The sequence below is a fragment of the Bos indicus x Bos taurus genome, chromosome 13, assembly GCF_003369695.1.
Source record: "Bos indicus x Bos taurus breed Angus x Brahman F1 hybrid chromosome 13, Bos_hybrid_MaternalHap_v2.0, whole genome shotgun sequence".
Lineage (NCBI taxonomy): Eukaryota > Metazoa > Chordata > Mammalia > Artiodactyla > Bovidae > Bos > Bos indicus x Bos taurus.
Window position 1 is genome coordinate 40,575,847 of NC_040088.1, and position 17,374 is coordinate 40,593,220.

Genomic DNA, 17,374 nt, shown 5'->3' on the forward strand with positions numbered 1-17,374 from the left:
CTCAATGAACGTGAGTTTGAGTGAGCTCCGGGAGTTGGTAATGGACACGGAAGCCTGGCGTGCTGCCGCCCATGGAGTCGCAAAGAGTCAATAACTCAGCGACTGAATGACAACAATTCCGAGTAGGAGAGAAGGGCAATTTTACAAGCAGGTGCAGGACAAGTGTCTTTAGGGTGGGAGAGGGGAGCTGGAGGTGGGCCATCAGCTTAATAAAGTAAAGAGAAATGGAACTATATCAGGATTTCTGCCACGTGGGGTGGGCATGTGACACGCAATGGTCGAGAAGCTTCGAGTTTCGGCATCACAACCTGCCCCCATCCCTGCCATCCGGGCATTAGCTCCCATCCAGTCCTCACTTTCTCTCCTTGAGAAGGCGCGTCACCCACCACCCATCCCCCCCACGCCCGAGCGGTCAGTCCCAGATGGCAGCACTCGCCTCCGCAGGGCTGAATTAAGGCTCGGTGCCCACAGGAGACCACCCCAGCAGCCCGGCCCAAGGACCACACCTGATAAATGGCTTCATCGCAGGCATTCTGGAGGCCCAGGTTCACCATCGTGTTCTGTAGGGTGCGGCCCATGTAGAATTCCAGGGACAGATAGTAGATGCGCTGAGGGAGCAAAAGGAGGCATCTGAAACAGCTGGTTCCGCCCCATGTACGTTCAGATCCCAGTGCAGAGCGGACCTTCTGAGAGGCTACACTCAGCCAACACTGCGCTTACCCGTACCCCTAAAATGGGCTCCCTCCCTTCAGCCTTGGCCAACCTCACATTTCCAGGGGCTGCCCCCCAGGGAGGGTCCTTCAAAAGCAGACTCTGTGCACTGCCCTTCTGGAGTCCCCAAGGGACAAAAAGGAACCCCCCCGCCGAGGGCAGGGAGGTGGGGCAGGGCGGTGGTGGGGAATCGACCCCCAGGCCAGAAGGAGCCCTGTCGGCACTTGGCAGGGGTGAGCCAGCCCTGCAGGGTAAACAGCTCCTGACACCTGCACTGGGCACTCAGTGCCAACGGCATGGTCAACACAATGGGACAGACGGATGGACACGTCTGCCTATTTCCATCTGCTGCCTATTTGCTGGCTTTGGGGATAAACTTCTGTATAAAAGAAGAGACGACCACCAACACTCGCTAGGGATCATGCAGAATTCCAACGCTTCCCACGCCTGGGGCTGTCTGCCCCCTGCAACCACCCAATGGGCCATGGAAGGCAGCGGCAGAGTCGAGATCCGGCCCACAGAGTCCTGCTCCTACACGGGACCTCCATGCTGCTTCCAGCCATCCAGAGTAAGGCCTTGGGGGGACTTCCCTGGTGGTCCAGTGGTTAAGGCTCCACGCTCCCAATGCAGGGGGCCTGGGTTTGATCCCTGGTGGGAACCAGACCTGACAGGCCACAACTAAAGATCCTGAATGCCACCACTAAGACCCAGTGGAGCCAAATAAAGAAATGTATTTTTTAAAAATATAATTTAAGAAAACTTTCCATACATATCAAATCTACAAATCGAAAGAACATGTATGCATACCAAAAAAAGTACAGATTTCAGTCTCAGATAGCCTTTCTTCCACATTTTTTTTATCATATGAATGCCTGGCTTCAAAATTCCCATCCCTGTTTCAGTGTCGTTTAAGTCACAGACTCATCACAGTGTTACAAGCTTCTCTCCACCCACCACGGCTGTCACTGCTGCTCACGGCCCATTGCCTCTTCCTGACCTTTCATCGTCCTGGATGGTATTTACCCTACACTTGAGCTGATTTATTAGTTTATGGGGTTCCCATGGGGCTTGGTAACCAACGGGCAAACACACCGAGATGACAGTGCCTAGCTGTCTGAGCGAGTGAACATTCCCTTCTCCCAGGCACACACAAGGGGCATTTTCCCCCACCGGCCTCCTTCTGGGGTTCTCCCGAGAGGTTTTATAAGTTGGCAGGTCAGGGATATGGTTGAGATGTTTTCTTTTTGCCTGCAACTATTCATACAAATATGTATTTTAAAAGTTGTAGTTTGATCTTTCCAACTTTTAACTAGCACCAGGAAAATAGCTTGATTCTCTCTTTTCCTAAGAGATGGGTGCTGAGGCATAAAATGTTGTAATCAGCCTTAAAATCTTTGACTCTCTTTCACTTTCCTCCCAAGTTGAACACGGGTGTCCAGGGTTCAGCAGTGTACTTAGTTCTGCACAGAGGCCCGGGAGAGTCTCCTATGGCTCCCTGCACAAGACGACAGCAGGGACAGCCATGGCACTGGGGACCCCCAAGCACTGTCCCCACTCAGAAGGGACGGAGCAGGGTCAGCCCTGTGCCAGGCACCTCTGTAGGCCCCGCCTGGCCAGAGCTCTGGTCTCAGGGTCTGTGCCTTGTTTTCTGCTGCTGTTTTTGCCTGTGTGGGGAGTACTTTTATAACTTCACCACACATGTTGATTTTGCTTTCCCCAGTTTCCTTAAGAGAGTTTGGTGTGAAGCCATCAAAACTGAAAGTTCTTGAGAAGCTGGCCGATGACATTTGAATGATACAGACTGGGTCCCATCCTGGCTCCTTCCCGGCAGATGGGGTGACCTGGTCCCTTTATGTCCCTGAGAGCACCGTGTCCACCCTGGACTCAGCAATGCTGGGCCCCTCACCAGGCCAGATTTTTGGGGAGGGGTGTGGAACCTGTAGAACAGGGTGGTAATTCTGGAAAATACAAACAAAAACAGCTGAGGGCACAGGCATGGTCCAAGAAAAAGCCTGGGGGCTCACCTGCAAAGGGCCAATACTTGCTGGCCCCAAACTCTGCTGCTGTGGGCCCACAGCCCGCCAGGCCCAGCCCAGTGTCCCGGCACCATCTTTGTAACTCTGGACAGGGCCTCCCAGCTCAGGGGTTCTGACTGAGGACCAGATACTCATCTCCTGGAGCCTGAGAACAGCAGGGCCCCCTTAACCTTGCCACACACCTCTAGGGGGCCATCTCCAGGGCTGAACCAGGTCACTGAACCTTTTGGCTGGGTTCCTTCTTTGCAATATGGCTGTAACAAGTGTTATATGGCCTAGAGGCAGCCTTGATTTTTTTTTCTCAATTGAGTTTATTTATTACATGCAGAGCCCACCCCAACAGATAACATCACAGAAAACCATCAACAAAGCTCTTTGACAAAAACAGATGAAAACATGATCAATGAAAATATTATACAGCATATTAATCTCCTAAAGAGTCTTAGAGGGCTTCCCTGGTGGCTCAGATGGTAAAGTATCTGCCTGCAATGCGGGAAACCTAGGTTCGATCCCTGGGTTGGGAAGAGCCCCTGGAGAAGGAAATGGCAATCCACTCCAGTACTCTCGCCTGGAGAATCCCATGGATGGAGTAGCCTGGTAGGCTACAGTCCATGGGGTTGCAAAGAGTCAGACACGACAGAGCGACTTCACAAAGAGTCTCAGGAGTTAATGAACTCTATGAACATGGAGTTTAATATAAATAGATACAGCCTCATTTGTCAATCTCTCTATAGAACTGAGATTAATAATAATAGAACTGGGCTTTCTGAGATCTCCATTTACTCTCCCTCTCCTAAAAGTGTGTTTAGAGCCCTTGTTTAACAGCAAGGTCTGAACGCTCTGCAGGAAGAGGAAACAAAGAACTTTCTCAACACTCAGGGCAATGAAGCTGAGTGCAGACTGGGGCAATCCACTTCCCCGCCACCAAGAACCAGATTCTATCTGTGCCAGGAACATGCAGCCGCACAGTCTCCTGTCATCTTAACTCACCAGCTGCCCTCCCAGCACAGAGAGGCTCCTGCCAGACAGAACTGGCCCTGACATGACACAGGGACACTGATCACTGACCCAATACAGAGGTCAGCTCTGGTGGGCCCCCCCCAGCCTCTCCAAAGCCACGGAGGCCCCTTCGTGTCTGTTATCCCACTGCAAGACGAGAGCTGCTACGGAGGGGGGATGGCCCCCACTGGCCAGAGAGCTGAGGCTCACTCCTGTCCTAAGCACGTCTCCACGTCCATGCCACTGCGTCCAAGGGGCTTTTTGGAGAAAATGGCTTTCTATATAAAACCACAACTCTGCTCACATGAAGAGGAAGGGTGGTATCTACCACACGTCTTAGGGCCTAACCTACAAAGTCACACTCAGCATGTTCCTTTGGAGTCAAATCCCAAGGAATCTTGGTTTCCCCTAATTGGCAGGCTGTATCTCAATGAAGAGCACAAACTTCTTTTTTTTTTTTTTACTTTAGGTACTATTACCTAGGATTAGAACGCAGGTATGTTTGTTCAAAGTAAATCTGCGAAATGTAAAATAGGATAAAATTACAGGATTTGAGAACCTGCAGGGATCTTAGAGATCATTTAGTTTTGCAGGGAACAGATTCACTTTGCGCTCCATGACGTCAATTTTATAGTCCTGGGCCGTCTACCTCACATGCTGCTAAGCCCTACCTATGAAGTGTCCTCTTGACCCATCCCAGAGCCAGACAGTCATGGAGGCCTCCTTGTCACTGACTGATAGCCAGAGCCTGATCAATTTATATTAAGTGATCTGGACCATGTCAAGCTCCACCTGTGACTCAGTGTTATGACTCAGTGCTGTGCACAGAGCTGTGCGTGCCTGCTAAGTCGCTTCAGTCGTGTCCGACTCTTTGCGACCCTATGGCTCCTCTGTCCATAGGATTCTCCAGGCATGAATACTGGAGTGGGTTGAAATGCCCTCCTCCAGGGAATCTTCCTGACCCAGGAATCAAACCCATGTCTCTTATGTCTCCTGCACTAGCAGGCAGGTTCTTTACCACTAGCGACACCTGGGAAGCCCGGTAAACAGAGCTACTTTCACCTTGAAGTGATGTTTCAAGGCTGAGAAAAGACACTCAGCTAAAACTGAAATTATATGTAATTCCCATTCCAGAAGATCTAGCGAAACCTTTCTGTCATCCAATCACCTTTCTAAATTTCTGTATTCATTTCTCCTGCCCTTTCGCCATATTCTAAGAACCCCCTTCTCTACAAGGTAGAAAAAGCTAACCATCTATTGCCTGCTATTTACCTGCTTCGTGTCTTAAAATGTATGGGATTCCATATGGGCTAGAGCCTGCTCTGCTTAATGAGGGGGTGGGGGTAGGGTGGGGAAGGAGGTACATCTGAAAAGATGTATAAAGTCCTCTCAGTCTTCTTACTTGTATTTCTTATCAGTGGGACAACCAACAAAGCCAAGTAAGATCTTCAGGTGACAACACTGTGATGGTGTGAACACCCCAAGTTTTTTCTAAGTGCTCTGCTAGTATAAGGGAGTCTCCCTGGTTTTTTTCCAATCACATATTTGAGTTTGTAGAGGGAAAGTGTTGGTTATCAAGTCTAAAACTTACTTTCAACTGGTTCACAGAAAAAAAAATTGTATTTATAAAGAGAGAAGGATATAACAAACAAGTTAAAAATGGGGAATTCGGATAAAGAACATATGGGAATTCTTACATCATTCTTGCAACTTTTGAAAGTCTGGAATCATGCAAAATAAACATTTAAAAAATCATCAAGGATTTCTCTGGCTGTCCAGTGATGAAGACTCTGCCTTCCCAATGTAGGGCACAAATGTTTGATCCCTGGTGGGGGGGGACTAACATCCCATATGTCATGTGATGCAGACAAAAAATAAAATTTAAAAAATCATCTACAAAGGGCTGGGATACAGAAGTGAGATGGGTTACAAAATTTCATAAAGATACAAAGGGCCTGCCATCTACAGCAGCTTGGATAAGTCAGGGCTCCTCAGAGAAAGAGAATCTCCAGGACATACACACAGATTTATTTAAGGAGCTGGGTCACGTAATCACAGAGGTTCAAGACCAAAATCTGGAGAGGTGAGGCATGGAGGAGTGGCATCTGGACTCCAAATGGGGTGTCCGTCTTTGCTCTGTTCAGGCCTTCAACTGAATAGAGGCCCACCTACGTTACAGAAGACACTACTTTCCTCAAAATCCACTGACTAAACATTACTCTCATGTTTAGTCAGAAAACACCTTCAAACAAACATCCACATTAATATCGGACCAAATATCTGGGCTCCATAGCCCAGCCAAGCTGACACAGAAAATGAACCATCACAGCCTAAAGGAGCAGAGGTTAGGCTGTCTTCTATGAGAAACTGGCACACACGCAGAGTTTCCCCATCTCATAGACAGTGGCTTCACCCAACCTTCCACTCGGCAAGCTGTCAGGGTAATCAGCAACACGAACCAGCTGCCCCTCCCCAGCTTCTGGCCACAGAAAGTAATTCTGAGCTCTCTGCTATCAGGGAGGCTTGTCCACGGGATACAAGATCAAGTTCACACAGATGAGTGCAAACACATCAGAACACCACAGCCACAACCAGAACCACAGAGTGCAAACACAGCAAACACGTCAGAACCGCTGCCTGGGTCAAAAAGATCCCGGTGCTGGTCCCACTCCTGCCTTATTAGAACAGAAGTTCAGAAGTGGGGGTTGTGGGCAGCCAAGGGTATAAAACACTGCTCCAAATTATCTTCCTTCAATACCAAATCCAGTAAAACCATAAGACTGACTGTATTATTTATGATTATCTTACTAGAAATATTTAAGATAGGAGCTTGGGCCCAGTGGTAGAGCTTCTTTTCTTAGTCTACCATGATGGTTCTGCCAAGAGCTCATGGAGAAGAGCCATGGTAAACTGACCAGTCCATCCACTGCAGGGGTGCCATCGGGCCAGCTGTCCACCTTGTACAACGTCTGCTCTAGAGATCCACGGAAGCAATCTCTCACCTGCCATTCTAGAATCTCTAGTAGAGACTGAGGACTCCCATAACTGCACATGACCTGCCATGTGCTCTGTTGCCAGAACTTAGGTTGGCATTTTGTGTCCTGACTTTACACCTAAACTTAACCCACTTTCCTACCCTTACTGTCTTTTGCCCCAACTTTCTCTTTGAGGTTTTCTATGAAGTTGAGCCTTTTGTATTGATTGTATCTTTTTAAAAAAAAATTATTTACTTGTTATTCTTGGCTGTGCTGGGTCTTTTTTGTTGTGGTGCTCAGGCTTCTCACTGCAGAGCACATTGCTCTGCGCATTGCAGAGGTTCTCACTGCTTCTCTTGTAGAGCACAGGCTTTAGGGGCCTTGGGCTTCAGCAGTTGCTGCACACGAGCTCAGCAGCTGTGGTACATGGGCTTAGCTGCTCAGAGGCATGTGAAATCTTCCTAGACCAGGGATCAAATCTGTGTCCCTTGCACTGGCAGGCAAATTCTTAACCACTGGACTGCCAGGGAAGCCCATGTCATGTCTTCCTCAAGCATTCGCAAATTCTTTTTGGACTGAATGTCGATGTAAAATGGAAACATTTTACCAGCAAACACAAAACTATGATGTTTTAGAAAGGAAAGGGACTCAGAAATGGATTACCTAGCTTGACCTTCCTCATTTTAAAGATGAAAAAAACTAAGAAAGAAATCTACCCCAGCCCAAGGTGGAACAATCTGAGTGGTAAAGCCAGGTCTTGAGGGGCTTGGATCTGTGTGATCCATCCCTTACCACCCAGCTCCTCTCCGTTCTCGAGTCTGGAGTGGAGTCCTGACCTCCCCATCTCCTCAGTCTCCTGGAGCCGCTTTAGAATTAAGCGCTGAGTCCTGCCAAGTGCAGACCTCTTAATTTTAGCCAGATATTTTGACTTGCTGCCTTGCCAGGCAGCTTACTTGAAAACTCTTCCTCTGAGCACTGAGCTTCAATTGTTTCTACTATTACCAAAAATAGAATGCTTGAAAGAGTTATGAAACAATAGGTGCAGCATGGCACTGCACTATTTTGTGTAATAAAAACAAGTGTCTCTACCTGCCCAGAAAAAGAGATGCGGAACACAAGACGTCTGTAGCATTTACATTGTTATCACTAGGTGGCGAGATTACAGTTAATGTATCCTTTTGGCTTATCTGTGTTTTCAAATTTTTGTCTCCAATAACCACAAGGACCTGGATAACTGTTTTTAAGTAAATAAAAATATTAAATAAAAGCAGTCTGATTATTGTTTAGATCGTCAGGCTGCCAAAGTCTGAAGTAATGGTACAGATCCTTGAGGCCGTGCTTAGGGTGGGGGTGTGGCTCTGCAGGATTATTTCTGGGAGCCCTCACACCTTCCCTCATGCTCTGATCCTCCCAGCATCAGAGGTGTAGCAGTGACAAGCTACATCTCTGCCTGCACACTCAAGGGCATTTCCCTGCAGCTGAACCAGAAAGTACCACAGCACCGTAGGGACCCGTTAAGAGTCTTTATTCTATGTTTAGATCCGTAAAAGACTGGTGATGGGCTCAGGGATTGCAGAAATAACCTTTCCTGAACACGATTAAATTCCTCTAACAAAACAGGGTTTCTTGTCCTTTCCAACAGGGTTTCTTGTCCTCTCCAACAGGGCTCCCTAACCTCCGAGGTCTAATGCCTGAGGGTCTGAGGTGGAGCTAATGTAATAATAATAGAAACAAAGTGCACAAATGTAATGTGCTTGAATCATCCAGAAACCATCCCCTCCCACCCCACCAGGGGCCGTGGAGAAACTGTCTTCCAAGAAACCAGACCCTGGTCCCTAAAAGGTTGGTGACCCCTGCTTTACAAGCAAACATGTAACTTTTGCAGGAAAAGGAAATGATGAGCCTATTTTCAACATGGATCAGACAGACCGAAGCAGTTAAATTCAAAGTTTCCACTTTCAAAGGACCTTCCTATCCAGGAGAGGCAAACAACCTTCCATTTACAGGCTGTGTGGTTTCCTTAAAAGAGGAATGTTTATGCCTATGGCCACCCTAGCCATCAGTGAGGATCAGCAAACCTGTTTTGTTAGAGGAATTTAATCCTGTTCAGGAAAGGTTATTTCCGCAATCCCTGAGCCCATCATCAGTCTTTTTCAGATCTAAACATAGAATAAAGACTCTAAGGGGTCCCTTGGGTGCTGTGGTACATTCTGGTTCAGCTGCAGGGAAATGCCCTTGAGTGTGCAGGCAGAAATGTAGCTTGTCACCTGCTGTATGAATAACAATGATATTTCAAAGTGGAGCTCTGCCACCAGCAGGGAATTCTGGGGGAGCCCTGCCTCTTGGCCAGCTTCCTTGGCAAAGTCGACCCAAGCCCTTGTTGAAATAACCTGTTTTAGCCATTTGGTGTGACTTCACTGTCTTGCATACTAAACACCAAGAGGCTGGTTAGTATTCTAACAAATCTGTCTTTTATACCACTACTCTTTTAGAAAAAGGAGTGCCCCAGAAAAAGCTTGGAAAAGCAACCGATCTCAGACTTAGCAATTATAAACATTTCTTAACACCCTACAAAAACACTATCAACAAAGCAGCTGCCCAGTGCCCAGGTGTCTACTGCAAATCAAACTTTGCAAACTGGTGTCAGGTCTACAGCTGTGTCTTTCCCTCATGAGTTTTCACTCTACATTAGTATAAAACAAAGGGGACAATGCTCCACGGTTGAGAAGCAAGAAACAAAACCAAAAAAACAAACAAAACTGGCAGCAGGGGCCTGGCCAAGCCTATGACATATGCATCAGACTGAAAACTATCAATGATACTGAAGAATCATATTTACTCGGAAAGTTGTTGAAAAACTACAAGTGTTACAAATGTTGATGAATGAAACAGAAGAGCCACAAAACTGTACACTCAACATGCTTTGAAAGGTGTGCATGTATATTCAAGAACAGGAGAGGATGCAGAAAGACATACACCTGGATTCTTAACACAGTTAGTAATGGACGTGATGAACAAGTTCTCTCTTGTGCACCTTGTACTCATCTACCATAAACCTATGCTTGTATAAAATGTAAAAAGAATCAACAGTTCCTTACTGTCTGCCAACCTTCAGCTAAGAGAAGTTCTCCAGAGCAGGTGTGCGCTCCTAGAAGGCAGGGCCCATCCCTGAGGGCCTCAGTCTCAGAGGCTTCCCGGTGACCCAGCTCCACCACCGGACAGCAGGCCCCCCGCTCGGCTTCAGGCACTCAGCGTGTGGTGTGCAGGTGTAGATGAAGCTGTGTGCAGGGCCGCCTCACCCGGGTGTGTGTGTGTGTGTGTGTGTGTGTGTGTGTGTGTGCGCACGCGCGCGCCTGTGTGCAGGGCCACCTCACCCGTGTATGTGTGTGTGCAGGGCCACCTCACCCATGGGTGTGTGTGTGTGTGTGTGTGTGTGTGTGTGCACGCGCGCGCCTGTGTGCAGGGCCACCTCACCCGTGTATGTGTGTGTGCAGGGCCACCTCACCCATGGGTGTGTGTGTGTGTGTGTGTGTGTGCAGGACTGCCTCACCTGGGTGTGTGTGTGTGTGCAGGGCCGCCTCACCCGGGTGTACGTGTGTGTGCAGGGCCGCCTCACCCGGGTGTGCGTGTGTGTGCAGGGCCGCCTCACCTGTGCGTGTGTGTGTGTGTGTGTCTTCACCCCCCGGTCTTCTCACCAGAGATCTCTCCTCACCCAGGGGTCCCCTCTTACCCAGGGCAAGGGGTGGGGGCGGTCTCCCCCCATCTCAAGGGTGGTCCATCCCTCCTCACTGGGGTCTCTCCTCACCCGGGGTGGGAGCGGTCTCTTCTCCCCAGAGGTCCTTCTCCACCCTGAGTCTCTCACCATCCCAGGGATCTCTCCTTACCCAGGGGTCTCTCCTCACCTGGGGGTGCGGGGTTTCTCCCCATCTCAGGGGGGGTTCCCTCCTCACCTGGGGGTCTCTCCCCACCCCGGAGGTCCCTCCCCACCGAGGTCTCTCTCCACCCGGGACAGACATAAAGACAGAGATTCGCTCAGTCATGCCCGACTCTCTGCGACCCCGCGTACCCCAGCCCGCCAGGCTCGTGTGTCCATGGGATTCTCCAGGCAGGAACACTGGACTGGGCTGCCGTGCCCTCCTCCAGAAGGTCTTCCCCACCCGGTGACCGAGCCCGCATCTCCCGCATTGCAGGCGGACGCTTCCCTGTCCGAGCCACCGGGCAGCCGTCTTCCCCCGGGCGCCCTCTTCCCCGGCGCGCCTCACCTTGGGGTCCCGCTCGTAGTAGCGCTGCTGCGTGCGAATCCAGCGGCCCACCAGGTGGTCCCGCACGGTGTGCGCCAGCGCCAGGTAGTAGTCGCGGCGCGTGGCGACATTGCGGTCCTTGACGAGCGTGAAGTGCAGGTGCCGGTTGAAGCTCTTCCGCACCTCTGCCACGTCGCCCAGCCCCGCCAGCCCGCGCACGCTGATCTGCTTCCGCCTCTCGCCGTCGGTCAGCGGCTTTGCCATCGCGCCGGCCGCCCGGAGGACGAGGACGAGGAGGACGACGAGCAGGAGGAGGACGAGGCGAGCCGCTGGGACACACCCGCGCTAGGGATGCTGCGGCTTCACTAGCTGCCAGGCCGCGCCTGCGCAGTGCGCCGCGGCGGCAAGGAGAGGAGGTGCCGCGGGCGCGACTGCGCGCCGCGCCAGGGCCGCGGGCAGGGCGGGGCCTGCTGGAGGGGCCGGGCCGCCGGAGGGGCGGGTCCTGATGGAGGGCGGGGCCGCAGAAGGGGCGGAGTACCTACGCCTGAGTGAGGGAGTACTGTTGAGTTTTTCCACGCGCAAAGCTGAGGGTGAGGTCCTGGGCTTGCGGCCCATTCCTCCCAGCATCTCTCTCCTGTCCACGCCCCCGAGACGGCGTCTCCTCCTGCTCCTTACCCTCTCCAAAGCTTCTCAGCTAGTTCCTACTTGAAGGTCCTGGGCTGGGACCCCCTCACTCACTCTCTGCTGCTGTGCCCCAGGGCCATCTTCCGGTCCCTGGCTTCAGTCTTGCTCCCGCAGCTCCTCCTCGATCCTATCTTAGCCTCTGTGATTTCTGCATCAACGGGGGTCCTGACAGGTAGGTGGAACGTGAAAAAACTGGTAGCATTCACTAAAGCTAAACAAACACCTACCTCTGACCCAGCAATACTACTCCAAAGAAAATACCCAACAGAAATGAATGCTTAAGCTGACCAAAAGGCATGTACAGAAATGCCCGTAACATTAAAATATTCGAAACAGTCCCAAACTGGAAACTACGCAAATGCCCACCAGTGCTGGGCTGCTAAATAAACTGTGGCATATTCCCACGGTTGCATAGCCCAGAGCCATGAAAACGATGGCCCACATCCAACAGCATAGAGGAACAATGCTGCGTGAGAGAAGGCAGCACTTCAGGACTCCACTCACATGAGGGTGTAGGACTGGCCAGTCTCTAGGCCTGCAGATCTAAGGCTGGTGCTGAGCCTTAGGGGTGGACACAGCTGGGTGAGGGGTGTCTCCATGGCCTCTGGAAAGCTCTTGATCGCACCTGGTGTGCGATCTCGTTACGGCACACATAGGAGTCACCCGGTGTGGGTGTAGTGGTGTAGTCCTGGGGCAGGGCCAGGGCGGGGGTCATGTATGCAGCCCAGGGCCTTCCACCATCTTTCTCTTCACCTCATCCTGTTTCCTCGCCCTCCCTGCACACCCAACAGGGCTCCAGATCCTTCTCTAGGCCAGTGCCTTCCTTCCTGCCTGTTCCCAAATCAGGTGCCGATACATCAGGCCTGGTGGACGCACCTTCTCTCCCGAGCTCTCGAGGACTCTCTCTCTCTAGAGCTGGTCCTCCAAAAGGAAGTCTGGTACCTCTAGCCATTTGTTCCCAGTGTTTCTAGTCTCTTTATACTGAAAGAGAAACTCCCCAGGTCAGTAGGTGCCCAATATGCTACTGGAGATCAGTGGAGAAATAATTCCAGAAAGAATGAAGGGATGGAGCCAAAGCAAAAACAATACCCAACTGTGGATGTAACTGGTGATAGAAGCAAGGTCCAATGCTGTAAAGAACAATATTGCATAGGAACCTGGAATGTCAGGTCCATGAATCAAGGCAAATTGGAAGTGGTCAAACAAGAGATGGCAAGAGTGAATGTCGACATTCTAGGAATCAGCGAACTGAAACGGACCGGAATGGGTGAATTTAACTCAGATGACCATTATATCTACTACTGTGGGCAGGAATCCCTCAGAAGAAATGGAGTGGCCATCATGGTCAACAAAAGAGTCCAAAATGCAGTACTTGGATGCAATCTCAAAAACGACAGAATGATCTCTGTTCGTTTCCAAGGCAAACCATTCAATATCGCAGTAATCCAAGTCTATGCCCCAACCAGTAACGCTGAAGAAGCTGAAGTTGAACGGTTCTATGAAGACCTACAAGACCTGTTAGAACTAACACCCAAAAAAGATGTCCTTTTCATTATAGGGGACTGGAATGCAAAAGTAGGAAGTCAAGAAACACCTGGAGTAACATGCAAATTTGGCCTTGGAATACGGAGTGAAGCAGGGCAAAGACTGATAGAGTTTTGCCAAGAAAATGCACTGGTCATAACAAACACCCTCTTCCAACAACACAAGAGAAGACTCTATACATGGACATCACCAGATGGTCAACACCGAAATCAGATTGATTATATATTCTTTGCAGCCAAAGATGGAGAAGCTCTATACAGTCAGCAAAAACAAGAGCAGGAGCTGACTGTGACTCAGACCATGAACTCCTTATTGCCAAATTCAGACTTAAATTGAAGAAAGTAGGGAAAACCACTGGACCATTCAGGTATGACCTAAACCAAATCTCTTATGATTGTACAGTGGAAGTGAGAAATAGATTTAAGGGCCTAGATCTGATAGATAGAGTGCCTGATGAAGTATGGAATGAGGTTCGTGACATTGTACAGGAAACGGGGATCAAGACCATCCCTGTGGAAAAGAAATGCAAAAAAGCAAAATGGCTGTCTGGGGAGGCCTTACAAATAGCTGTGAAAAGAAGAGAAGTGAAAAGCAAAGGAGAAAAGGAAAGATATAAACATCTGAATTCAGAGTTCCAAAGAATAGCAAGAGGAGATAAGAAAGCCTTCTTCAGCGATCAATGCAAAGAAATAGAGGAAAACAACAGAATGGGAAAGACTAGATATCTCTTCAAGAAAATCAAAGATACCAAAGGAACATTTCATGCAAAGATGGGCTCGATAAAGGACAGAAATGGTATAGACCTAACGGAAGCAGAAGATATTAAGAAGAGATGGCAAGAATACACAGAAGAACTGTACAAAAAAGATCTTCACGACCCAGATAATCACGATGGTGTGATCACTGACCTAGAGCCAGACATCCTGGAATGTGAAGCCAAGTTGGCCTTAGAAAGCATCACTATGAACAAAGCTAGTGGAGGTGATGGGATTCCAGTTTAGCTATTCCAAATCCTGAAAGATGATGCTGTGAAAGTGCTGCACTCAATATGCCAGCAAATTTGGAAAACTCAGCAGTGGCCACAGGACTGGAAAAGTCAGTTTTCATTCCAATCCCAAAGAAAGGCAATGCCAAAGAATGCTCAAACTACCGCACAATTGCACTCATCTCACACGCTAGTAAAGTAATGCTCAAAATTCTCCAAGCCAGGCTTCAGCAATACGTAAACCATGAACTTCCTGATGTTCAAGCTGGTTTTAGAAAAGGCAGAGGAACCAGAGATCAAATTGCCAACATCCGCTGGATCATGGAAAAAGCAAGAGAGTTCCAGAAAAACATCAATTTCTGCTTTATTGACTATGCCGAAGCCTTTGATTGTGTGGATCACAATAAACTGTGGAAAATTCTGAAAGAGATGGGAATACCAGACCACCTGATCTGCCTCTTGAGAAATTTGTATGCAGGTCAGGAAGCAACAGTTAGAACTGGACATGGAACAACAGACTGGTTCCAAATAGGAAAAGGAGTTCGTCAAGGCTGTATATTGTCACCCTGTTTATTTAACTTCTATGCAGAGTACATCATGAGAAACGCTGGACTGGAAGAAACACAAGCTGGAATCAAGATTGCCAGGAGAAATATCAATAACCTCAGATATGCAGATGACACCACCCTTATGGCAGAAAGTGAAAAGGAACTAAAAAGCCTCTTGATGAAAGTGAAAGTGGAGAGTGAAAAAGTTGGCTTAAAAAGCTCAACATTCAGAAAATGAAGATCATGGCATCCAGTCCCACCACTTCATGGGAAATAGATGGGGAAACAGTGGAAACAGTGTCAGACTTTATTTTTTTGGGCTCCAAAATCACTGCAGATGGTGACTGCAGCCATGAAATTAAGACGCTTACTCCTTGGAAGGAAAGTTATGACCAACCTAGATAGCATATTGAAAAGCAGAGACATTACTTTGCCAACAAAGGTTCATCTAATCAAGGCTATGGTTTTTCCTGTGGTCATGTATGGATGTGAGAGTTGGACTGTGAAGAAGGCTGAGCGCCGAAGAATTGATGCTTTTGAACTGTGGTGTTGGAGAAGACTCTTGAGAGTCCCTGGGACTGCAAGGAGATCCAACCAGTCCATTCTGAAGGAGATCAGCCCTGGGATTTCTTTGAAAGGAATGATGCTAAAGCTGAAATTCCAGTACTTTGGCCACCTCATGCAAAGAGTTGACTCATTGGAAAAGACTCTGATGCTGGGAGGGATTTGGGGCAGGAGGAGAAGGGGACGACAGAGGATGAGATGGCTGGATGGCATCACTGACTCAATGGACGTGAGTCTGGGTGAACTCCGGGAGTTGGTGATGGACAGGGAGGCCTGGCGTGCTGCGATTCATGGGGTCACAAAGAGTTGGACACGACTGAGCGACTGATCTGATCTGATCTGATCTATCCATCCTCAGCTACTCCTTTGGGTCCTCATGCCAGGATTCCCATGGTAGTTTCCTCATGGGCTCCCCTGTCTCCCAGATAGTCCCCAGAACTATCCCCCCGACAAGGCAGACTGGCCAGTCCCTCAACAGAAGGTTGAGCTCAGCACAGCTTCTGCAAACCAGGACCCTGGCCAGGTGAGCTTGCTAAACCAGTCTCAGTCCCTCCCTAGCAGGTCCAGGCTGACCTGGGGGAGTTGAGGTGACAGGTGAGGGCAGGCCCCCCCTGTAGCTAATGGGCAGGCATTCTAAGGTGACCAGGCCGAAGAGGAAGCGGTCAGAGCCAGGGTCAGTGAGAGAGCTGGGGGTGGAGAGAGAGAAGCAGTGCTGGAATGGTGAAGCTTGGGGGCTGCCTGTGGGGCTGTGAGAGGCGGTGAAGGACACACAGCCGACATCCGCAGGCTCCCTGGTCTGGTTCTCGCCCTCCACAGCCCTCGCCCTTGGGGAGCCTCTTTCTGGCGGGGCAGATTTGCTGTGAAGGCTGCCGGCCTGGCTTCAAGCTGCATCTCAGGGCGCTGCCTCTGCTTGCCCTCGGCCCGGGCTGGCCCACCACCTGTTTTGGCCTGGCCCTCAAGTTAGGAACACTTTCTACATTTGTAAATGATTGAAACGAATCAAAAGAAGGATAATTTTCATGACATGAAAATTAGATGAAATCCAAACTTCACTGTCTACAAATTCCTCTGCATTTCGTCTAGCCTGCTTTCACATGTCCACGACAGAGCTGAGCATCGTGACTGATGTCAGCTGTGGGCCCTGAATCTGCCCTTTATAGAGGGTGCTGCCCCTGGCCTAGAACATGTGCTCCTCCGAGAGCGCCCCATGTCCCCAGCATGGCCTCCCATGCTAGGCTCCATGATTATACTCCAAATAGAGCACATCCCTGTGGTTCTATCTGCCGCATGCAGGCAAGGGTGCACTGAGTGGGAGAGGTGGCTGGCCTGGGCAGGATTCTTGAAGCCTCTTTAAAATTGATTAGGTCACATCAGGGAGACACACATAAAAACCCCAGGAGGCCCCAGGACTCACCTGTTACAATGCTCAACATGAAAATTACCAACAGCATGGAGAGATGGAAGCATGCGGCTCAAGGGAGAGTAACCTTTAGAGCCACACTGGAAACGGCGTGGCTGCTGCTGCTAAGTCACTTCAGTCGTGTCCAACTCTGTGCGACCCCATAGATGGCAGCTCACGAGGCTCCCCTGGGATTCTCCAGGCAAGAACACTGGAGTGGTTTGCCATTTCCTTCTCCAATGCATGAAAGTGAAAGTGAAAGTGAAGTCGCTCAGTCGTGTCTGACTCTTCGCAACCCCATGGACTGCAGCCTACCAGGCTCCTCCATCCATGGGATTTTCCAGGCAAGAGTACTGGAGTGGGGTGCCGGCAGGTTCTTATAAAATCGTCAGATAGACACTTAGCATGTGACCCGACCATTCCACTTTTAGGTATTCATCCAAGAGAAATAAAAAATGTATGTCTATAAAAAATGCAAGGAGGTTCACAGGAGCCTTATCACTACTACCCCAAAGTGGAAATAGCCTATGTGACTATCAATAGGAAAGTGAAGAGACAATGTGTAGGATATTGAAATAGTGGAATATTAACTCAACCATAAAAAGGAATGAATAGACACCAGTGAGTCTTACAAACATGATGCCAAACAGAAGCCCAGACATAAAAGAGCACAAACTGCACCATTTC

At 49.5% G+C, this 17,374-nt stretch overlaps 1 protein-coding gene across 1 annotated transcript in view; it reads right to left on the reverse strand.

The window, feature by feature from the left end:
* Nucleotides 1–11,359, reverse strand: part of PYGB (glycogen phosphorylase B) — a 36,219-nt gene extending 24,860 nt beyond the window's left edge. Inside the window, exons 1-2 of the mRNA XM_027559544.1 lie at nucleotides 10,984–11,359; nucleotides 507–608 (exon numbers count right to left, since the gene is read on the reverse strand). Coding sequence (XP_027415345.1) covers nucleotides 507–608; nucleotides 10,984–11,226 — 345 coding nt within the window. The 5' untranslated portion in view covers nucleotides 11,227–11,359. The remainder of the gene's footprint in view (nucleotides 1–506; nucleotides 609–10,983) is intronic.
* Nucleotides 11,360–17,374: the final 6,015 nt, after the last annotated feature.